Source organism: Harpegnathos saltator, unplaced genomic scaffold (genome assembly GCF_003227715.2).
Source record: "Harpegnathos saltator strain DR-91 unplaced genomic scaffold, Hsal_v8.6 scaffold18, whole genome shotgun sequence".
Lineage (NCBI taxonomy): Eukaryota > Metazoa > Arthropoda > Insecta > Hymenoptera > Formicidae > Harpegnathos > Harpegnathos saltator.
In genome coordinates, this window is record NW_020229961.1 from 872,648 (window position 1) to 896,163 (window position 23,516).

General features: G+C 36.9%; 4 protein-coding genes and 1 long non-coding RNA gene across 6 annotated transcripts; 2 read left to right on the forward strand and 3 right to left on the reverse strand.

Moving 5' to 3' along the window:
* Positions 1 to 439: 439 nt before the first annotated feature.
* On the forward strand, positions 440 to 6,697 carry LOC105181262 (ataxin-2 homolog). Of its 2 annotated transcripts, none has more exons than XM_025297529.1 (9): positions 440 to 1,148; positions 1,640 to 1,748; positions 1,843 to 2,166; positions 2,235 to 2,471; positions 2,563 to 2,881; positions 2,998 to 3,317; positions 3,412 to 3,945; positions 4,053 to 4,240; positions 4,494 to 4,898. In XM_025297529.1, exons 1-9 carry the CDS (start codon positions 1,111 to 1,113, stop codon positions 4,699 to 4,701), a joined length of 2,277 nt encoding a protein of 758 aa, XP_025153314.1. In that variant the 5' UTR covers positions 440 to 1,110; the 3' UTR covers positions 4,702 to 4,898. The 2 variants fall into 2 exon arrangements, with proteins under 2 accessions (XP_025153314.1, XP_011136211.1); XM_011137909.3 differs by having other exon boundaries at positions 448 to 1,148; positions 4,053 to 4,221; positions 4,494 to 6,697.
* Positions 6,698 to 7,243: 546 nt separating this feature from the next.
* Positions 7,244 to 8,351, forward strand: LOC105181261 (uncharacterized). The gene is made up of 2 exons (XR_849608.2): positions 7,244 to 7,643; positions 7,716 to 8,351. It is a non-coding gene; the product is annotated as an uncharacterized LOC105181261 (long non-coding RNA).
* A 3,459-nt stretch (positions 8,352 to 11,810) lies between these two features.
* Positions 11,811 to 13,575, reverse strand: LOC105181260 (uncharacterized). The gene is made up of 2 exons (XM_011137908.2): positions 13,194 to 13,575; positions 11,811 to 12,936 (listed from the first exon to the last, which is right to left on the reverse strand). The coding sequence occupies exons 1-2, from the start codon at positions 13,503 to 13,505 to the stop codon at positions 12,910 to 12,912; spliced, it is 339 nt and encodes a 112-aa protein (XP_011136210.1). The 5' UTR covers positions 13,506 to 13,575; the 3' UTR covers positions 11,811 to 12,909.
* Positions 13,576 to 15,738: 2,163 nt separating this feature from the next.
* Positions 15,739 to 17,456, reverse strand: LOC105181259 (uncharacterized). The gene is made up of 2 exons (XM_011137907.2): positions 17,094 to 17,456; positions 15,739 to 16,168 (listed from the first exon to the last, which is right to left on the reverse strand). Exons 1-2 carry the CDS (start codon positions 17,376 to 17,378, stop codon positions 15,857 to 15,859), a joined length of 597 nt encoding a protein of 198 aa, XP_011136209.1. The 5' UTR covers positions 17,379 to 17,456; the 3' UTR covers positions 15,739 to 15,856.
* A 2,194-nt stretch (positions 17,457 to 19,650) lies between these two features.
* LOC105181258 (uncharacterized) lies at positions 19,651 to 22,145 on the reverse strand. The gene is made up of 3 exons (XM_025297562.1): positions 21,975 to 22,145; positions 20,680 to 20,928; positions 19,651 to 20,533 (listed from the first exon to the last, which is right to left on the reverse strand). The coding sequence occupies exons 1-3, from the start codon at positions 22,029 to 22,031 to the stop codon at positions 20,123 to 20,125; spliced, it is 717 nt and encodes a 238-aa protein (XP_025153347.1). The 5' UTR covers positions 22,032 to 22,145; the 3' UTR covers positions 19,651 to 20,122.
* Positions 22,146 to 23,516: the final 1,371 nt, after the last annotated feature.

The window sequence follows — 23,516 nt, forward strand, 5'->3', positions numbered from 1 at the left end:
GCGTACGTGTGGCAGTGTGTTAACCTTCAGTGATGTACATACATATATTTCTGTAATGTACAGGGTATTGCAAAGACCCTTGTGGAAAACAAGTACAAGAACTGTGACAGAAGAATACAGGATAATTGGAAGGAAAGAAGCAATATGTTTATTAATGGAACAAAATTTATTATTTTGTTACGTCTACAGCCGACTTTAATGCAAAAGTGGAACACGCGCCTGTTTACATTCCGAGTGCACAGAGTGCAAATGTGGATAATGTGGTGCGGATGATAAAACGGACAGTACTCATGTTCGACTTACGGCGCATTTTCATGTGAAGAAACATTAATGAAGTATATAGTATGGCTGCGTGTTCCGATATTCACTGTCGCTACTGAAAATACATAGCTTGCGTCACGTATACTATAGATTTTCAGTGCTGATAGTGAATATCAGAACGTAGCCTATATATTTCTCCTCTACGCCATGCTATGTCTGATATCACTTGTCGAGGCACCACCGTGGTGAACGGTCGGGTCAGTTCGTTCCTCTCCCCGTCGCGCCGTTTACGTATTACGTACGCGCGTCTGCATCCGTCTCGAGCGACGAATTGCATATTCCTGGCCGCGATCGCGCGACAGCGTCTCGCCTGCCTTGTTAAGAGCCCTCGAGTTACCGAGTAACGAATTCACGCTGTGTGCAGACCCTGTACGACCGCTTGACACGTCGCGATCGGCATTCACGCACCGTGCGCCAATTCATATTCGGACTCGTTTGAGTATAACCTAAAAACCGTCGTGAATGTTGGTAGTTTCTGCGTACCCGACGGCCTCCTCTTCCTCGTCCTGTTGTCGATCGCTCGTGCGAAACTGTGTAAGATCACGACGCATCGTCGACTTTCACACGGTCACCGCGTAAAAGCGTCGCGCTCAAACGGATACGCGCGCAGCGGCACAGCTGCACACGTTGCTCCCGTGTCACGGGCATAAGGACAAATTTTTTCGACGTCAAACGGTCACCTGGAAAGTAGTCAAAATTCCGGTCCCCACTAGGAAACGAGAAGGCCCCCAACAAACCGGCGGCAGGAACCCACCGTTCACTGGCGAAGAACAGTCGTCGGCGGGCAGAATGAACAGCAAGAGAAAGAATCGTTCCAACAACAACAGGTTCCGTCAATTTTACGGCTTCAGCGAGATTAGGCAAATGCTTAGTATAAGAATTACTTTGTGAACTTACTTACGTCAAACTCACATGACTCCTCTTCATGTATACTAATCTGTAAAAATTAATTATGTTCAAGATATGATGATGGAAGTAAAGTAAAAAGTATGCACAATATTTCTTTTCGAACAAATGTATTTTCTAGGACATGAAATACACTAGTGCAATTTTATAAATTACTGTAAACTTGATAAAGATTAATATAATGTACTCTTACTCGACACTATATGATTCTATCATTGATGTTATTGGAGATTTTATTCCTATACAATTGAAGACTTTGTTATTTAATCAGATTTCTACCTGTGCTGTGGCACAAATAATAACAAAATTGCAATAAATCTGCCGACTCCTGGACAGTTCAGTAATTGTACATATGACAGATATAATGTTTTGATAAGAGCAAAATTTTATTTTTATTACCGCATCTTTTCAGATCTCCACGAGCTCGCGGCCCACAAGAAAGATGTGTCGCAGCAGAAGGAGTGTATAACAATGCTCATTTTATGCATGCAATTACTAGCCATGTTGGCAATACAGTACAGGTATATGCAAATGCATTTGCATATTCAATTTGCATTATCAAGATATTGTGTTCAAATTAATATAATGCCATTACCTTTTATATCATAATTATAGATACAAACTCAAAATGGCTCAGTATATGAAGGCATCTTTCGAACATTTTCCAGTCAGTTTGATGTAGTACTGGAAATGGCCCATCGTGTAGATAGTTCGGGCAAAATAAGTGTAGATAGCGTAGTTGAAAAGTTAATTTTTAAACCCCATGACATTGTCACCATGTCTGCCAAAAATGTCGACTTGGACTATGCCATAAGAGATACCTTTCAAACAGATACAGCCATTAGTAAATTTAATGGCTTGATCGGTGAAAAGGAACTAGAGCCTTGGGACGCCCCGAGTACTATGAATGGAGCTGATTTAGAGCTGGATGGTGCTGCCGTAAGTTTATAAATCTGTGGCATGAAAATTTTGTAAACAACAAGCTGTGTAAAATTGCACAATTTCAGAATGGTTGGGACGTTAACGAAATGTTCCGTAAAAATGAACAAGATTATGGGGTGCAAACGACATTTGAACCTTCTTTAGTTGGTTACACACTTCAGCTCCAGCGTAAAGATACGAAAGATTACAAGGAGCAGGAGCAAAAGGCAGCTGAAATAGCAAATGAGATTGAGTCTCAACCTAATCATAGAGCTAGATTAGAGGTGGAGAACGGTGACGAAGAGGAGAGATTTGCAGCTGTGGTAAATTTTGATTTTCCCTTCTCTCTTCTTTTTTTTTTTTTTTTTTCTTTAGGCATTGTCTTTAATCTTATCAGTCACTATACAATTTTAGGCAAGACCTACCGAAGGAAAATACGTCCCGCCACCGTTGAAAAAGAAGAGTGGGAATACTGGCAAATTGATGAGGACCAATGAATCGCCGTCTTCGCCAGGAACTACGAATGATAAGAATGTCTACAATCAACCATCTCCTGCGGTTAATGTGAATGTTCCACAGTCGAATATACCAGTCGGAATACAATCCGCTCATTCGTCGGTGCAACATCCGGTACCCTTGAACATGGGTATGCCACCTAGTGGAGTAGTTGTTACGTATAATAATCCACCGCCGCCGTTTGTGCCTCCACCGACCACGCAGTCTCAGCAACCAGGTATAAATTAATTCGTATTTTTTATCAAGACTTTACATTCTGTAGATGAGAGAGAGAGAGAGAGAGAGAGAGAGAGAGACAAAATTAGATAAAAGTGGTGTGTCCTTTCAATAAAGGAATTCAGCAGAATCAAGCGCCGCCATCTTCTCTGCCGCAAGTAGGCTTCCCGTCGCAACAGCAGCAGCAGCAGCAGCAGCAACAGCAACAGCAACAGCAAACTCCTTCAAATAAGATGAATACGGAGAAACGTGAACGTCCTGGAAGGCAACAGGTCTATCAGGCTGATAAAGCACCACCAGCTCCATTTCCCCAGTCCAGTGTTGCGTCTTCGCATCAACAACAACAGTCCTCTCATCAACAGCACACGATGGCGCAACAGAATTCCGTGGAGGGGCAGCGATGCGAAATAGTTACACATAAATCAGATCATAGAAAGGTTTGACATACATTCTCGTTAAAAGTGTTCTTTCTTTTTAAGTCGTAAGATAAATTGTTTATGAGGATTATAAATATCGTCGTTTGCACGCAAGGTTCCGACACCGCGCGGCAGAGACGAGCAGCATTCAGAGCTGAGACAGTTTGCTACGGAGTTCAAATTAGCAGAATCGCAAGGTCCGCCGGATACTCCGCAAATTTCCAGAAAACAACAACATCAGCATCAACAACAGGATGTGCATACCGCCTCTCCGATGAATCAGACTCATCACCAAACTTCTCATCAGCACACGAGTCCGCAGCAACAATCGCAACAGCAACCACCGACGCAACAGCATAGCAATTCTCATCAGCAACATCAAGCTGTACAAGAGGAGCCGGTAGTCACCAATAAACCGCCACCTGGTCCGTTAGCAGTACGATCTACGAGCCCGCCTCAGCAATCGCAGCAACAGCAGCAGCAACAGCAACAGCAACAACCACCGCCACCACCGTCACAAACGAATAGCCAAACGGTGCAGCAATCTCCACCGGAACCCGCGGTCGACAAGATAACTAATGCTTTCAAGAAATCAACCTTAAATCCGAATGCTAAAGAATTTAATCCAAACGCAAAGCCATTTACACCGGTTAGTAACGTACGGTTACGTAGACATAAAATATCCGCGATTTAATGGAAAACTGCATTTGAAGAAAAATAAATAAAAATGTAATTGCGCATGGCTGTGATCCACAGAGGTCCCCTAGCACACCGACACCTAGTCGACCGCATACACCTCAGACTCCACAATATACAGGAGCGACTATACCCACGGCCGTCGTCATGCCCGCGTATGTGATGACCAATCAGCCACCGACGGCTTTCAATCAACCACCCGCTCAACAAGTGACGAGGTTCCGGAAGGGTCAGTATTCCATAACAATGTACGGATTTTCATGTAACAAAACAGTTCGAATGTTAAAATAGAATGTTAAACTATGCGGATCTTTTGAGCCTGAGGACATGTTCGAATGCTTCGAGCTTTACAGTTTGAGAGTTGAAAGGGATGTATTATGAAGAAAACAGTTATTAAGTATTATCATGTGCTTGCATCTTTAGTTACATATTTTTGGTTATGCGTTACTTTATGTGTAACGTATATGTTCAAGTAATTATATAATATCGTGTTTCTTACAGTGCAAATGATGCAGCATCGTGGACCGGACATAACATCTCAGATGCAAGTGGCCGCGGCAACGGGACAGCCGTTATTGGCGCCAGCTCCGTTGCATCCTCCATTCCAGGTGCCTTATCCGGGACAACCGGCGTACCAACAGATGGTACGCATGGTCCAGGCACCGCCACCACCACCGCACATGGCCACGCCGTATCATCATCATCATGATTCGCAGGGACCACAAGCCCCTGGTATTCAGTATATGGGTCCACACACTCATCCGCACCCTCATGTCGCGCAACAACCACCTAGCCAAACACCGTCTCCGGCTAATCCAAATCAACCACACACACCGGGCGCTTACAATCCACCTGGTACTCCACAGCCGACGTATCCACAACCACCTCCTCAGGGTCATGCTCCGAGTTACCCAATCATGTGCCCCCTAATTCCACCCCATATGACGATCCCGCCACAGCATATGCAATACCTGCCGCCACAGCCGCCTCCGGGTGCGCAACAAACTATACCAGTCATTCTGCCGCATAATCAGTAGCTGCAATGAATTAATCGAAGAGAAAGATGATCGCTAGTATTCTGCTGAGATAGAATAAAACTTTCGAAATTGAGTTACTTTCATGATGATGTAAAATCGCAATTGTCCGAAAAAACTGCTCGCCTTGGTCGTGATTCATCTCTGGCCCTCATGAGCTCTCGAGATTTATTCGTATTGCTGCTAATTAACGGCGCAATTCAAATGGCAGCCAACTTTCTATATCGATGAGCGATCTGAGAAATTATCTTGTATATTTTGTGTTACAGCGAGAGAGATGAAAGAATAATATATCGAGCTGCTTAATCGGTACAAAGTAATGATATATCCCCGCATGGTATTTTAAAATTATTTAAAACTGTTAAAAACTGTGTCGTAATCATGAAAGTAACTTCTCCTTTACATGTAGGTCGATTAACGAAAAATGACCTATGCTTGTGTATTATTGAGTCATTCAAAAATTTGACCATTGATTATTTCAATCAAATTTTAAGATTGCAAAACGACCGTTCAACACCATCGTTTAACGTCATTCCCCATAAAACTTCCGCAAGTTTATTTTTATCGGATTAATATGCCAGATGCAGAAAGAAATTTTCTAGTTTCTTTTATATCATGCATTTTTATTACGTAGTGCCTAATACATTGGAGGGTACACAGGAGAGAAAGAGAGACAGAGAGGGGGGCGGTGAGGGAGAGAGAATACGCTCATTCAATACATAGATTTTTAATTGGAAAAATTTCGATATTACCTCAACAACAAACGTAGTTCGCACTACTTCGACAACATATGTACCTTCAGAAAAAATTCCAAATATTATGCTGAGATTTCTGAGCGATCACGCCAATGAAGCGGATTTTTCTTTTTTGTTTCTCTTTCCTTTTATACGCGAAATAATTATCGAAATTACGTAGAGTATACACACACACACACACACACACACACACACATACACGTATATGGAAGTATATGGCATATTTTTCTGCTCGCGCTTTCATACGCGATAATTCCACTTGCAAAGAAGAATGAGAAGAATACGCGAAAGAAAGAAAGGGAAAAAAAAAAAGAAAAAAAGAGAAAGAGAAAAGAAGACTTTCTGAAAGTCGCAACTTCTGATTTGATCCGAATGAAATGAACGATAATTAACGAAGAACGTTGGAGTGCGGCTGCAGGGTAACACTAGCGGAGTACGCGATTCTGCGGTTTGTTGATAATGAGTTTTGTTACGAGATGTTGATACATGCAGGATCCCCGAATGTGAAGAACTACGTCGAGTATGCGATACGACATCTGCATCCCTGTAAATCATGCTATTGTTAAAAATGGTGCAAATACTGTCGCGAACGGTAAGCATCTGAAAGGTACAAAATTGGCATATCTAAACACGTGTAAACTACGACTGATCATTTTCTAAAAGTAAAAGGACAATTGTTAAAAAAATCTTGTTTGCTTGATACAATCTATGTTCTTGCTGTGTGTAATGTTTCAAAAATAAATTCGAGTGAAACGAGAATTATATTGTTAGGGAAACGATCTGACTGAAATCCGCATTGCGACAACACGTAAATATTTTATTAAGTGTTGAAAAAAAACTGGAGCTAAACTTTGGAAATTTGTAGTGGCAATGACACGTGATATAGGGTACAAAGTATATAAGTACAAAGTGGCAGCAATAAGTCAGCTATTAATATCAGTTTCTCTATTAATATCAAATTCTCACGTTGTTTCAAACGCTTTACTCAGGAGAACCGACGCAAATGACTGCGCTATTCATTGTTACAACAGAATTCTATACAGAGAATCGATGATGTAAAGTGGTTATACATAAGTCAAACTTATGAAAAAAGTAATGCTATACTTTTTTCTTCAACGACAGTAAAACAAAGATGAGACATACATTTTCCTCCAATATAATGGTCTAAAGTAGAGCAGTGATTGATAAGATATTCAGCGGTCAAAGGCAATATTCTAAAATATTATTAACTAAATAAGAACTAATGAACATAATTCTAATAGACGTAAATCTTTTTTATTAATTTTTCTTTTTTATTAAGAATCAGTAAAAAGTGTAACGTATATTGAACGTAAATACACTATCTAATGCATATATATACATATATAATATATGTGTATGTGTGTGTAAATGTGCACACGCACACACACACATATATATATATATATATATTACATGTATACATATATGTATATCTTGTGGTTTAAAATATTAACATTTTTATATTATTTGATTTTTATGTTTGTTTATCGTTTCTCCGTCTTTGACATAGAACAGGAAATGTGTAGAGAATTTAGGCAAGATAAATTCAGTTCACTCAAAGGTATCTTTAAAACATTTCCCAATTAGTTTGATGTGTCTATAGTATTAAAATTGACCCGGACAGTTCAAGCACGCGAATTAAGATAATGTAGTCAAAAAGTTAATTTTTAAACCGCAAGACATCATCACCATGTTTGTGAAGAATATTGACTTGGACAATACGAAATGCTTTTCAAGCAGCCATTAGTAAAATTAATGGTTTAATCGGTGAGAAGGAGCTAGAGCTTTGGAATGTTCCAAGTACTATAAACGAGATTGATTTAAAACTGGATAGTGCTGTTGTAAGTTCACAAGCTTATTGCACACGAAAGTCTAGTAAACATTCGATTGTGTAAAGTTATTTCCCCTTTCAGAATAGTTGGGATGTTAATGAAATATCCACAAAAACAAGCAGGAATGTGGGAGAGAGGTTCAGTCGACGTTTATGAACTCTCTTTGCTTGGTTACGATCTTCAACTGAATAAGAAGCCGAGGTCACATAATGAGTTCGAGTCTCAGCTGAATCATAGAGCCAGATTAAAGATGGAAAATGTCAACGAGGAAGAAAGATTTGCAGCTGTGGTAAGCTCTTTTGGTACTTGAAAACTTCACCTTTGACCACTAAGTGTCTCGTCAATTACTATTTCTACTGAGACCAAATTTAGTGGAGGAAAATATATTCTATCATAGTATGTTGACGAAAAGAAGGCAATAACTTATTAGCAAACTTATCAGGTCCTAATAGAGGCTAACTTCTTTTGCCTCTTCGGACGACATAAGATAATACTGATTGAAATATTATGCTTAGGTCTTCGAAATTTATTTTAATATCCATAATCTTCAAATATAGGAATGCCGCTTTGTGAATGTGTAATTGCTAGATACAGTAATTCACTACTGATATTCGTTTTCCAATTTAGTCTCCTCTTTTTTTTGACACCTTCTATTGAAAGAAACTTTTAAATATAATATTATATTGCATATGTGTGTTACAGCTGTTGTTATATTAATTCAAATTATAAAGATATATACATATATATATATATGTGTGTGTGTGTGTGTATATATATATATATATACATATATATATTACAATCCTTTAATTGCTAATTTTTGTTAATTCACTATATGTAAATTATGCATGATTTTCGGCCGCCAAAACTACTTGTCGATTATAACGCAAAAAGCATATTAACGTACAATTTGACACACGTGCGAGAATTGACACGAGAATTGACTTGATTGTTTGACGAATCTTTTATTAATTGTATACCTCCTATTAATACGCAAAGATGCAGATGCTCGATGTCGTTGAGAAAAGAAAGTTAAACAACTACGGCCTTAGACCTAGTCGTGTATATAAACAGGCGGAAGTGAAAACGACCTTTGTCTGAAAGAGGTAGTTGAGTGTGTGAGACATCGTTAGACAAATTTTATATCGAAGAGATTTAAAAAAAAACATCAAAAAATAAAATCAATATGTTAAAAATCAAAATATTCTTGTATGCGCTTTTTTATCCTATCCTTAGTATTTCTAATGCAAACAAAACTGCTTTATCTTTACTGTTCAAGTACTTGCCTCAGGTCTTGTCCATTTGATTCGTCCAGTTCTTTCTTCCTTTGTTTTCTATTTCTTTTATCCTTTTCTCATATTCTACTTGTCTCTCTTATCAGAGATACCTTGGATTGAATATTATTGAAACCATAAACCAATATAGTGTATATACGGTTCAGCCTATTATTGTAGGCTATGTAGTTTAAAATATCCGAAATATATATTCCCAACAAACATCAAGTAACAGTAATATAACTGTTAATAATAATTTTCCACTCGATAATCTAAATATAACGTTGTATAAAAGTTACTAAGTATAAAAGTAAATCGTTGAGTGGGAAATTATAACTAACAGTTATGTAACTGTCGCTTGATATTTGCTGGGTTGAAATCATTGACAAACATTTCGTCGACTATGTTCCCATCGATGTTGCTTTCGCCGACATCATATTTAATCAATGATATGTGTTTTTCGACATTGACATTCATCGATATATACGTGTATATATATATAGACATAAATAAGGTATATATTGCTATCGCTTACTGGTACGATTGAATAAATGAATGTTATTGTTGACATCATACAAATTCTATACAAGGTTTTAAAGTCAGATAATAATGATAATTACAAAAATTATATCGGGTAAAATGGGAAAAAAGTGGACGTTCTTAATTTGAAAATTACTTTATTACGAGACTTGTTTATAAATTTAAATCTCGCATTTAAAATGATTTATATTTCCATATAAATATGCTGTATAGTTTTTTTGTGTTGATTTATTCATCGATATAATAGTCGATTAATGATGATTGTTAAATTAATAAAAATTATATTTAGCATACAATATAATGAAAAAAAAAAAAAATTAGAAATAAACAAAGAAAGTTAATAAATATTAAAGGATAACTTAACGTTAGTCGGTTTTACATTATTTTTTACATTATACTTTGAATTACAAGTTTCTTACGATTTTATTTTCATTAGATATCTTTTTGGAACGAGTTAAGAAGCTCTACGACGTCTCCCGCTCCCGTCCATGTCGTACATAGCGTTAAGCTTGCGAATGAAATTCTTTGTTTTGTCGTAAAAAAAGTTGTCCATCTGACCCAAAAAGTTGACAAACTGGACCATCTTTTCGAATCCGCTGTTTATCCTTGCGGATCTCTCGTTGTCGGATGTGATTCCATTCATTCGCCATTGTGATTGCGATTCTCTTATGGATAATTTCTTAGCTGCATCCTTTCTCGAAATTTCAATAGCGCTTGTAAATAACACCTGTTTATAGCGAAATTGGTATTACAAAAAAGCACGCAACATTATTAAACAAATTAATATCCAAATAATTTTTTTTATTTTTCGACGAATTACTTTGGACGATTTATAATTTCAGTTTAAATATTATTTGTAATTTTACAGTATCATATAGTACAAACGTTTTCTTGTGCATAGAACATTTTATCGCAAATACGCATAGATCGACCAAAGTGAGTTTCGTAGAGTTTTCCGTTTCTATATTCTTACTTTATCTTGTCTTACCATATATGTAACAAAAACTAGAAAAAATCTACTCATTTTAATAAGATGTGCACTTGTGTGAGAGATGTTCTTCCGTAAAAAACAATTGCGAAGTTCAAAATGTGATAGCGATTACGTGTGGATAATTATATACATATAATAAATGTTACTTCACAGAATTGACACAGAATAGATCATTGATTCAACACTGAGTCTTTAATCGACAATGAAGCGATTCGATAATTTTCAATCCTTTTATAAGAGCGAACGTGCACACATATAACAATATTACGTAGCTGAGAACGAAATACTTTTTATTTCTTCATTAACGCGTTTGCCTTACTTCAACGGCATTAATTTTATTGCGAAAATTCATGCATATGCGATAAATAATAGATTTTTCGTGTTAGCTAAATATCGCAAGACTTTTTGTTAGCTTAAGAATCGACGAATGGGGCTGAATATACGTGGATTTATAATTTAGGTCATATCGAGCTGGCATGTTTTCCTTGCCGTAAGTGGATTTTTGACCCGTGTTCACAATACGAAATCGAAGTGGAATTTGCTGATTAGGTATAATTGCTCGTCTCACCTATTATTAAACTTGATGACACAAGTAGAGTAACGTGAGCCTCGTATTCAGTGAGAGATACGAAATTCTTTGTTCTTACGAGTTTACGTTGTTACGAGTTTATCGATTTCTTTTCCCTTTCTTTTTCTTCGTTATATCAACCTATATTGTTCATTAATGGAAGTACACATCGTGATTGCTACATTTGAATCGCAGATCAATTTATTATCAATTAACATTGACATTAGATATCGCACGTATAAAATGCATCTGAAACGTATATACCATTGTCGTGTAGCTCTTATTGTATCATGTTGGGCACAGAAGTTTCCTTTCACGGCATCAATAAAGTACTTCCGAACGTTTGCAAATACTTTGTCTGTTTGCGCGAAATTTGGTAAACATCACGATGCGGTGGGAATCGTTCGAGAAATTATAATGTGTAATGCCGGCACATTCTCGCTGTCGTGCTAGCAAAGTTCATTAAGAGAGAGCGAACCACATCTTTTGACACAGTATTTATAATTACACATTCATTTCTTTATATTAAGCGATACGCAATTTCATCAATTCATTCGCCACATAAATTACCATCTGATGAAATGACTATCACGCTAAAAAGTAATTTTATTGATTACAATTAATCCTGGCATTGCACTGTGCGTCAATTGTGCAATACATAACATAATCGATAGAGCGAAGAGCAAAGATGTTTCTACTCATAGTCATGGACTATCAAAAGCCGTGGAAACTCGTAAGATGAGATGTAGCACGTTTAAATATCTTAACATAACGACAGGGCTTATGAAAAGAAAGCAAGAACGAAAAGAGCCAAATACTTTTATTAAAAGGCACTCGTCAGTTGTTCGATCTGATTGTGATACGGTGTGAGGTTACACTCGCTGATTAATTGAACTTTGAATTTCTCTGTGCATAATTACCGAGGTGTTTCACATGCGAATAATTTACAAAGTATTTTTGTTTCTTAACTCCTCCGTGTGTTCCTCCGTCGCGCTGCCTTCTGTGTCGTTTCCCGCTACAAGTAATTCTTGAGCTTTTCAGAAACTTGCACGACAACGTCAACAGCGCCCTTAGCAAATTCAGAAACATCTCCTTGCAGTTTCTCGGAATTTTTGTTTGCGTTCTCCATAACGTTCTGGGCGTTCGTTTATTACAGTGCGGAGACATTCTTCAAATTTTGTATGCAGCTCATTCCTTGGTCTCGTCGCTGATCTCATCGGCCATTTCAGACAGCTTAGTCTGTAGTGAGTATTTGTTGTGAGTATTTGTTCATATACTTTCCAACTCGTCCACCTTTCGCCTTCACCTGCGAATAATGATTCATTTTGTGCGTATAAACCGCGCGTGTTTCAAATCTTGAAGACTGCTACGTTCTCAACCTGCTTATTTGTGGCTTCAGTGTTTCACAGTGAAACACGCACCAATGATATTTTTCACATATTGCATTATGTTATTAGAGATAGTAACATTCGCTACTTTTATTAAATGTTTAGTCGTCCCAATCGCTCGATTCGTTAACTTACGCTTATATGATCAACGACTTTGGACATGCGTAATCATTGACACGCATGAATTGCATGTACGTTTCTGCCAATTACAAACTACAGTACCACTTTAGGTAATACGAAAGATTCGTTTAATATAATGTAATGCAACAAAGATGACAAGTGTAACGCTTATCGACGTATCTCAAAGGGCAAAATAATTTGCAGATTCTTGCATCGTCAATTTGCTTGCGTTCGCAATTTATGAATTATTTTCTGCCGCATGTCAGTTATTTCTGGTAGATTGCTTTAAGATATGACGACAAACTGAACGGCTTTTCTTGCAAATGTACGTTGTGTAATTCAACGAGCGTCCTCAATGCGATATTTCTCACGAATATTTAAACACACATAACTTCTAGATATGAGAGCTCGTGCTGCGAACCTGCAAGTAAACAAGTCAATTTTTAATTTGGTATAGCAACATTGAATGTACATCTGAGAAATAACCGCTAGAGATTTTTATTATGCAAAACTATTTGAGTCCACATTGAAAGGAGAGACTTTAGTCGCTTTAATTAATCAAACATTTCAGACTCGACATTGCAACGAAGCTATATGCAAATATATTTAAACTAAACAAACAAATTTTGAATAAAGCACATATAAAATATATAATTTGATAGATATATTTTCATTTACCTCCTCATTCATGTTCTGCGTGTAACCCTGCGTGTGAATTTTGTCAGCAACATGTAACATGTTGTTGACAAGATTTTTGCTCTGCTCTTTCAAAGTATCGAAGTATCCTCCTTGATTGGACATCGCTTGATTCAACTGCTCTTGTAGCTGAGTACCAAGTGCGTTAATTGTATTTTGAGCCTTTCTGACGTAATCTTCGAGATCTAAGGGCTGAGCAGTAGTCTGTTGGTTCTCGACATCACTAGCTGGCATAGCTTTGCCGTCAGTTGCGATTAGAACGACGGTAAATATAACTGCGAGTATACACCTCATCTTGCTGCTGTTTCCTCCCGTAAAACGGAATCCTAGATCAACTGATTGGACACGACTGATGCATAAAATGGACGATGCAGTCTCTTTTATAGGACTTTCTTATCAAGGAGAGCAAAGTGCGCATTATCTTATTTCGACGACAACGACTGAATGCCTCGCATCTCTCTCTATCTCCAGCTCTTTCTCAACATTCGTAATGGCTCCGAAATACTGGGAATTCCCGGAAATCTTATAGTAAAGAGACTGACGATCTAGATGTAGTTTTGCTTTTGAAGTGCCAGTTGCGAAGATAAATGGATGAAGAAAAAGAAGAGAGAGAGAGAGAGAGAGAGAGAGAGAGAGAGAGAGAGAGAGAGAGAGGGAGAGAGAGACTTACTGTTTCGAAGTATTGTTCAATCGTTTCTTTTAGCTACTATATGTTTGCTCACACGAATGTTAAAATTAATTTTAAGAATTAGAAGGCTATCGTTTTGATTAACATTCTATACCTCTAATAAACTCATTAATCGCCATTAACAAATGTTTCTTTTCTTTCAAAGGTCGTTATCGCCTTGATATCAGCCTAGTTTGCGAATTTAGTATCGATAAATCAGCGTCATCAAATCGATCAAGTTAGATATCGAGAGTTTTTCGAGTCGAAAATTAATAATGCAAAACAATAGTCACAATTATTATGTTCGCGCGGCAAACTAAATTCTTTCTGATATCGCGTTCTGCATTTATGCGCAAAAATATAATCTGCGCGTAAATGTAAGTTAACGAATTAACATCACGGTGCAATATCAAAACTATCGACACGTCGTACAGCAGTGTAGCTTTTTCAATTCTGATTCGACTTTCTATTTTCGTTAACACACATACAAAGACTTTGTTATCTCGGATTTCTAATCGATCTCTCTCAGATTGCATCGTTACAGATTCTTTCAGTCCAAGTTTATTCTCACGAGTTAACACAATCGGAAACGTCTTATCGGTGAATTGTTTATGTATTTTTTGCTGTGAGAATAACTAAATTTATAAATAAGGAAGATCTTGTGGTAGAAAATCCTCCGAGCGGAACAAATATTAAATCTTCCGACGCGTAATATTTCACAACGTTTTTATTGCGGATTTAAGGAATTCTCAGCCGTGGGAACAATTCACGACACGAGTCGACGAGGGTTTTTCGACGATTCGATTAAAAAATTTTTGTAAATCAAAAATGATATCTTTCTCTCTTGAAGACATAAATATAAAAAAGTACATTTTAGTGCAATTCGAGACGAATCAATTGATTGATTGGTTGATTTTACATGGCACGACGGTGGCTTAAAGTTCAAGGCGAGATTAACATTATTATCAATTTTAGCTGTATCCGCTTTTCGCTTCGCAAGGTTTATATTATATCAGTCGGATAAAGATACGTTCTAGACGAGAATACATGTGCATACGCATAAAAATTGTTGACACCCTGTTGACAAGCATACATTTTGAAAGTGCAAAGTAAAGATAATCCACTCCCTTTTTACACCGTCGTTTATTCGATATCTTATATCAATACAACTTTTCTAATTAAGAAAATTAAATTCAATCTTTACGTATCTTTTACGTGGCACATTGGACATTTATCGTTTAGAATATGAGAAAATTCACAAAATAATTAAAACATTTTATTTAAACCACTATCGAAATTGAGCATTAAATAGTTGCGATGAAAAATAACTTTGAAAGTCTGCAATTAATGCGAATACTTCGTCTGTTTGCGCGAGAACTGATAAACATCACGATGCAATAGTAACTTAGAGAAATCGTACTTGTGATGCCGTCATATTTTCGCTTTCGAGGAAGCAAAATTCGTTAAAAGGCAGTAAGCTACATCTTTTCGTAATACTTATAAATACACACACATTCATTTCTTCATATTAAGCGGTACGAAATTTTATTAATTTATTCGTCACCGTAGATTACCATCTGATAAAATAACTTTCACGCTAAAAAGATAAAGTTTCATTGATTACAATTAATTTTGACATTGCACTGTGCGTCAGCTGTGCGATACAACATAATTGATAGAGCAAAGAGCAAAGATATTTCTATTCATAGTCATGGACTCTCAAAAGTCGTGGAAACTCGTGAGATAAGATGCAGCATGTTTGAATATCTTAAAATAATGAGGGTTTATGAGAAGAAAGAAAGAACGAAAAGAGATAAACAGTCAAATACTTTTATTAAAAGTCACTCATCGGTTGTTCGGTCCAGATTATGATATGGCGTGAGGTTACACTCGCTGATTAATTGAACTTTGAATTTCTCTGCGCATAATGGCCAAAGTGTTTCGCATACGAATAATTTACGAAGCGCATTTTTATATTTTAACTGTGTTCCTCTGTCTTCTGTGTCGTCGCCTCTGGTGAGAAATTCTTGAGATTTTCAGAGGCAAAGTCAACTAATCCTTTAACAAATTTAGAGATGTCTTCTTGCACTTTCGCGGAATTTTTGTTTACGTTCTCCATAACATTCTGGGATTCGTTCATTACAGTGCGGAGACTTTCTTGAATTCTCGCTTGTATCTGATTCACATGTTCCTCGGCCTCCTCATTGGTAGTAATTTTATTGAACGCCTCAGACAGCTTAGTTTTAAAATTTGTCATTAAATGTTCCAACTCGGGTGTTTTCGCCTTCACCTGCGCGCATAATGATTCATTTTATGTGTATATAAAGCTGGGCGTGTTTCAAATTTTGAATATTACTTCGTTTTCAATCTGCTTATTGGTGGCTTCAATGTTTCACAGCGGAATACGCACCAATGATATTTTTCACGTTATTATATTATGTTATTAGAGAGTATTATATTATGTCAACATTCGCTACTTTTATTAAATATTTAGTCATCTCGATCGCTCGATACCGCTATGTACCAATACCTACACGATCAACGACTTTGAACACGCGTAATTGCTCCACGATGAATTGCATGTACGTTTCTGCCAATTACAAGCTACAATACTATTTTAGATAATACAAAAGATTCGCTCAATGTAACTCGCGTAATGCAATAAAGATGTCGAGATGGAATATTCATCGTCGTAATTCAAAGGGCAAAATAATTTGCAGATTCTCGCATCGTCAATTTGCTAGCGTTCGCAATTTATAAATTATTTTCTGCCGCATGTCATCCGTGTCAGTTATTTCTGGTAGATTGCTTTAAGCATACCAACAAGCTGATCGGTTTTTCTTGCAAATGTACGTTATATAATTCAACGAGCGTCCTCAATACGACATTTCTGTCGAATATTTAAACACATGATCTCTAAATACGAGAATTCGCACCGGTAATTACAAATAAACAAGTTAATCTTTAATCTGATGTAGCAACGTTGAATGTACAATTGAGGAATAACCGCGAGAGATTTTTATTACGCAAAACTATTTGTCAGTCAACATTGAGAGGAGAGACTTTAATATCTTTAAATACATTTCGAACCCGACATTGCAACGAAACCATATGCGATGCAAATTTAAACAAAGTGCATATATTTAAACTAAATAGACATATTTTAAATAAAGCACATAAAAAATATATAATCTGATAGATATATTTTCATTTACCTCCTCCGTCATGTTCTGCACCTGATTCTGTATGTTGTTAAAAAAATGGCTGCTCTGCTCTTTAAGGGTATTCAAATATTCTTCTTGATTGGGCACTGCTTGGTTAAACTGCTTCTGCATTTCAGCGCCAAATTCAGTGATTGAATTTTGAGCATGTCTGATGTAATCGGAGAGTTCTAACGGCTGAACAGTAGGCTGTTGGATCTCGACATCACTAGCTGGCATAGCTTTGCCCTCAGCTGCGATTAGGACGACAGTAAATGCAACTGCGAGTATGCACCTCATCTTGCTGGTGTTTCTTCCCGTGAAAGAGTGACGAAATCCTAGATCAACTGATTGGAAACGACTGATGCATAGAATGGACGATGCAGTCTCTTTTATAGGACTTTCTTATCAAAGAGGGCAAAGTGCGTATTATATCATTTTGACGACAACGACCTGAATGCCTCGCATCCCTCTCTATCTCCAGCTCGCTACCAACATCTGTAATCACCCCGAAGTACCCGGAATTCCCGGAAATCGAGATAGTAGAGAGATCACATTGGCGTTCTTTTCCAACGAAATTAAATTTTGGGCTTATTTATTTATATAACTTTGCTTCTAAGATGCCAATTGCGAAAATGCGAAAATGAATAGATAGTAGGAAGGAAAAGAGAGAGATTTATTGTTTCGGAATATTGTTCAACGTTTCTTTTAGCTGTTTCACATGAACGTTAAGATTAATTTTAAGAATTAGAAGGCTGCTGTTTTGATTAATATTTTATACACATAATAAACTCGTTAATCGCCATTAATGAATGTTTTCTTTTTCAAAGGGCGTTAATATCGCCTTGGTATCAGCAATTTACGAATTTACTATCGATAAATGAGCGTCATTAGATCAAATTAGATACCGAGAGTTTTTCAAATCGATAATTAATCGTGCAAAACAACAGACACAATTATTATGTTCGCGCGGCAAACCAAGTTTTTTCTGACATCGCGTTTTGCACTTATGCGTAAAATTTGTAATCTACGCATAAACGCATGTGTTAGCGAATTAACGTCATACAATGCAAAATCAGAATTGGGCGGCACGTCGTATAACGATGTAGCTTTTTCACTTCTAATCCGATTTTCTATTTTCGTTAATAAACAAGGTACAAAAGTTTTATTACTTCGGATTCATAATCGACTTCTCAAGACTGTGTCGACCTTACAGGTTCTTACAGTCCAGGTTTATTAACACAAGAAGAAACGTTTTATCGGTGAGAATTGTTTGTGTATTTTTACTGAATTTATAAATAAGGTAGGTCTTGATAAAAAATCTCCAACCGATAAATATTAAATCTTTCAACATGTAATATCTCACACAACGACGTTTTCATTACGATTTTAAGGAATTTTATCGTGCAAATAACTTGCGACACGACGCGAGTCGACGAGGGTTCTGTGACTCGATTTAAAAATTTTTCTAAATCAGACGATGGCAAATGTCTTTCGCTCCTGAGGACATAATATAGCGCATGCTTTGTAGTACATTATAATTATAACACGTACTTTTTGTGGTACAATTCGAGACGAATCGATGGCTGATTTTGCATGACACGACGGAGGATTAAAGTTCAAGGCGAGATTAAAATTGTTATCAATTTTAGCTGACATCCGCTCTTCGCTCAGCGAGACTTACATTACATCAGCCAGATAAAGATACGTTTTAGACGAGAATACATGTGCATACATGCGTATAAAAACTGCCGACACTATGTTGACGCGCATCCTTTTTGCAAGCGCGGGGCAAGAGATTATGCACTTTTTCGACCGTTGCTTATTCGACATCTTATATAACTGCTCTAATTAAGAAAATTAAATTCAGACGTTGTGTGTTTTTTACGTGGTAATTTTGCACATTTGTCGTTTAAAGTGTGAGAAAACCAATAGAATCAGATCAAAATGCTTTATTTAAATCAGTGCGAAATTGAACTTTAAATAGTTGCCATGAAAGATAACTTTGAAAAGCTAGAATTAGTCTGTATACTGGAAATGGACAGAGGTAAAACTTCTAATATGTTTGCGTATCGATTTGGATGGAGTTTAAAGAGAAAAAAAGATATTATCTCCTTTTACTCAAGCACAAGCGCACATACATACACATCGTGAAGAAATCGAATTTCAATTCATCCACCGTTCATACATCAGACGCAACATATTTTACGTACTAAGATTGGTGCAACGCTTGTGTAACCTATTAGTGACTACGTACATCGTTATCTATTTGACCGTTGTCGGTCATCGCAAGTCTTGACCTGTAAAATACGATTTTCACTTAGCCACGGAATATCGCTGTAACGAATGCTTTCTTCCTGTCTCCTTCCTTTACTTAGTATTCAAAGGTCGTTGATGACAATCAGTGAAGTTTCTCAATGAATATTGGCCCTTTATCTTGCAGATATAGGATGTGGAATAGGTTGATTGAAACATTTCCATTAGAATGCTTTAATATATTTATTGAACACTTCGCGACAGGCTGAGACCAAAGTCGATCCCATCGTGATGTTTAAGCGCGTGTATTTTTTTTTCTTTTTCTCTTTTGGCAAGCGGTAATTTTACAATAACTGTTACATCACGTTACATTAATAGTGACCGATTAATTTTGCAGATGAAGATGTCTAAGTTAACTAAGGTGAAGGCGCCACACATGACACTCAATAATCAATACATTCAAACTGAAGGATAGACAATTAAGCGTTAGAGAATTTTCTCACTGGGCTTGACTGAGCATCATTGAACTCTTCTAAAGATTCTGAGTTATTACAAACTTTCGAATCTCTTTGGAGGATGTTTAACGTTGGCGGAAACATGTGGCGTCTCTGAACACATCAACTTTGAATGAATCTAAATTATGTCTCGATGTTAAGATTAATTAGCCGTACAAGTATCTGATTTTCTCGTAATATCCTTTAACATAGACTAGTTATAGCCAATTACAGCCACAAAGGCTGATCCGTTTTCTTTGTCCACCACGTTTACCATTTTGGTAGTTTTGATACTTAGAATTTGATAGTTATATCCGCGTTGTCAAGTACCTTTTTAAGGCCTTTTCCTATCTTTTTTAACGGTTTTTTAAGAAAAGCAACTTCTACTGGGTCCGCATCGGTGTCAATCTTCAATTCCTCGTCCTCATTCAGAATTGAATTGCTCTCCGTATCTACTTTTGGACGAAATAGCTTTTGGAGTTCCTCCACCGTGGTGTGTCCTACACCCAAGGTTTCGTGTATTGCTTTCCCTATACTCTTGAAAATATTTTCGAAAAAGTATTGTTCAAATTGTTGTTCGTCAGAAGCAGCCGCCACTGCGATTTCGGGATTCAACTGCTTTGCTTTCTCAAACTTTTCTTTTAGTTTCTCGATGAGCTCCTTCATATTTATTTTTGGAATTCTGGCTTCTTCCACTGGAAAGGCCTAAGAACAGATTTAAAGCAGATTTAAACGATTTAAAATAGATTTAAGGTGAACGCGCTCGTTAATATTTTAAATAAAATATACATGTCATTAAAATATGTAAAGTAATACAAATTGAAATATTACGTGCTATATGAGGAACCTACTTTTGGACGAAATAGCTTTTGGAGTTCCTCCACCGTGGTGTGTCCTACACCCAAGGTTTCGTGTATTGCTTTCCCTATACTCTCGAAAATATTTTTGAAAAAGTATTGTTCAAATTGTTGTTCGTCAGAAGCAGCCGCCACTGCGATTTCGGGATTCAACTGCTTTGCTTTCTCAAACTTTTCTTTTAGTTTCTCGATGAGCTCCTTCATATTTATTTTTGGAATTCTGGCTTCTTCCACTGGAAAGGCCTAAGAACAGATTTAAAGCAGATTTAAAAGATTTAAAATAGATTTAAGGTGAACGCGCTCGTTAATATTTTAAATAAAATATACATGTCATTAAAATATGTAAAGTAATACAAATTGAAATATTACGTGCTATATGAGGAACGCATGTTAGATTATATATAGATTATAACGTAATAAGTTGCATATATTGTAAAATGCGTATGGACTATAACGTAAGACACACAAATATGATTATCAAGGATTGAAATATCGAAATTGCACGTATTGTGCGTATTATATGTAAAGACAGACTTGAAACGAAATAGTGCGACCAAAATATGTTTCCTAATTGTCGATAGGCATTATTATCGCTTTCACGTACAAGCTACAGCAACGGCAATTTACACATTCAGCTTTCTTTTAACGGCATACCTTACGACATTTGATAAGCGGAGTAACTTTCGTCTCAATTTTAATTAAAGTTTCGCCGTTTTTCGGCATTTATGTCATGAATCACCTAATAATTGTCCTTATATATCATTAATCCTTTCGACACGACTATCTCGTTCGCGAGTATGCCTCCGCTATACGTATACTCGAGTCGCGAATAAGATTCTACTACGGGCCAGTTATGACGCGAACGTATATTTTACCGCGGAGTGGGTATATATAAGATATAAATGGTTCGTAAAGGATGAGATATTACAATGTAATGTACTTTAAATTATTCAGACTTAAAAAATTGTTTAATAATATAATTTCGTCTGAAAAATTTTTAAATAAGGATGCACAAAAATAATTTCAAATTAATAATTTCGAAATACGTAAGAATAAATCTACATCATAAGATCTACAACATTAATGGGGTTGTCGTTGTTTATAATTTTTATAACAAGCAATGTACCTTCTTACTTTAAACGCTCTTTCATTTTGTATTACTACCAATGCAAATAGATGGGAAATGTTTCGTAGTAAGCCTAAGTGGATTCTTACATTTAGATTTAAAATTGTGAACCAATGCAAAATGAACCATAGTCACCGGTAGCGTCAAAAGGTTTCAAACTTACCTGGCTAGTGTAGCACAGAGCCGCCAGTACGGTTACCAAGAAAATTATGCGTGCCATTGCAGATACGGCTTGATGAGGACGAAAGGTGAGAAACCGTGGTGGAGTAAAGTCACCACGAACTGGGTACCCTTATATACCACGATTTGTTTGCCGAGTATCTCGCAGGGGTACCCCACGGTTTTAGTCTGACTATCATTTACCGACGTATTATTTGAAATCGCACACCTGCGTCAACTCTGCTGAATAGCGTCCTCACATGTGCGATAAGGACACACAATAAATTGGAATGATTAATTATCGATTCGACGAAATCATGCCAGACATCGTAACATGTGTGATATCGTAACATTTCTTTATACTGAGGAGGAGCGTGATAACGCGTATATTGTTGACTTTTGAGTTAAAGCAACACGTAAAAAAGTGCTGTCAATAATTTAAGCTAATTAATTGTTGACTTGGGCGATTACGTCAGTTCGCTGCTGCGGCTTCGATATATGTATGTGCTTGTCATGGTGACTTTCTTCTTATCGTATATAAATATCACGAAATTCACACAGGGTACACGCGTGTAAATGGTTTATTTGTCAAAAGTTCGTATCTTTTGGAATTCAATTTCTTCACATATGTCCTCGACGATCCCGACGAATACCTTGAGATAAGTGCCTTAAGACAGTGATCTTTCGGAGCGCATAAGACGCTGAAGAATCGGTTAGCCGATAACAATACAACAATACCATACGTTACAATAAAATACATGTCATAATCGGATCGCGAAAGTACTTTTACGAGCTCGGCAATCGAGCGGCGAACGAGTTATCTCGTGACGAGGCTCTGCTGTCAGCGAATTTTTCACCCAGCCTGCTTGCGAAACGCCAATCAGCCATGATAATAGTAATCTAACTAATGCGTGCAGTAGCCCAGACAACATGTCGTAAAATTCATATTTTGCTCATTGTTTTACGGTTTACATGTGATGTTTTTATCACCGACACGGAATGAGTATTATTTGTAACGTAATCGCATCTTGTGATGTGCGTAAAACGTTGGATTATCGTTAGAATAGTTGAATTATACTGATTTATTTTTATGCTATAAGAATCAGCATCCGTAAGGTGAAAAGTTACTTAATTAAAATACGAATAACGAGCTGTCTTTCACATTCGACATATATAATCTTATTACACTTGTGTAAATACGTACATAACATCACGCGCGTCAAACACGTGCCGCTTTTGCGTACGAAATCCCGATTTCTCTATTGTTTACCTAAAAATTTCTTGAGCAAATGGCTCAAGAAGTGTATATCAGAATAATCAGCGACGTCAAAAATTAACGATTATTGTGCGCTACGCTATATATTGTAACTTTAACCGCTGATCCACGCAGAAAAAGGATTAGCTCCGAAGGACCTAAAATATAGCTGTGGTAGCTAAAATGTGTCTTTGAAATAGGGACAGCTAACGTCGTTGCTGTCAAATCTAAATCTATTTATTAGCTCTTCGAACTTATTCGTTGCTAGTAAGAGATATTAGTTGCTAGAAG

Excerpts from the sequence above, each read along its gene's own strand:
- LOC105181262 (XM_011137909.3), top strand. The coding sequence starts at position 1,111 with ATGAACAGCAAGAGAAAGAATCGTTCCAACAACAACAG. Across the intron at positions 2,167-2,234 it reads TAGAGCTGGATGGTGCTGCC|AATGGTTGGGACGTTAACGA; the intron begins GTAAGTTTATAA and ends GCACAATTTCAG. Across the intron at positions 3,318-3,411 it reads ATAAATCAGATCATAGAAAG|GTTCCGACACCGCGCGGCAG; the intron begins GTTTGACATACA and ends TTTGCACGCAAG.
- LOC105181260 (XM_011137908.2), bottom strand. The coding sequence starts at position 13,505 with ATGAGGTGTATACTCGCAGTTATATTTACCGTCGTTCTAATCGCAACT. Across the intron at positions 12,937-13,193 it reads CGCAGAACATGAATGAGGAG|GTTCGCAGCACGAGCTCTCA; the intron begins GTAAATGAAAAT and ends GTTTACTTGCAG.
- LOC105181259 (XM_011137907.2), bottom strand. The coding sequence starts at position 17,378 with ATGAGGTGCATACTCGCAGTTGCATTTACTGTCGTCCTAATCGCAGCT. Across the intron at positions 16,169-17,093 it reads TGCAGAACATGACGGAGGAG|GTGAAGGCGAAAACACCCGA; the intron begins GTAAATGAAAAT and ends TTATGCGCGCAG.
- LOC105181258 (XM_025297562.1), bottom strand. The coding sequence starts at position 22,031 with ATGGCACGCATAATTTTCTTGGTAACCGTACTGGCGGCTCTGTGCTAC. Across the intron at positions 20,929-21,974 it reads CTCTGTGCTACACTAGCCAG|GCCTTTCCAGTGGAAGAAGC; the intron begins GTAAGTTTGAAA and ends ATCTGTTCTTAG. Across the intron at positions 20,534-20,679 it reads AAAAGCTATTTCGTCCAAAA|GCCTTTCCAGTGGAAGAAGC; the intron begins GTAGGTTCCTCA and ends ATCTGTTCTTAG.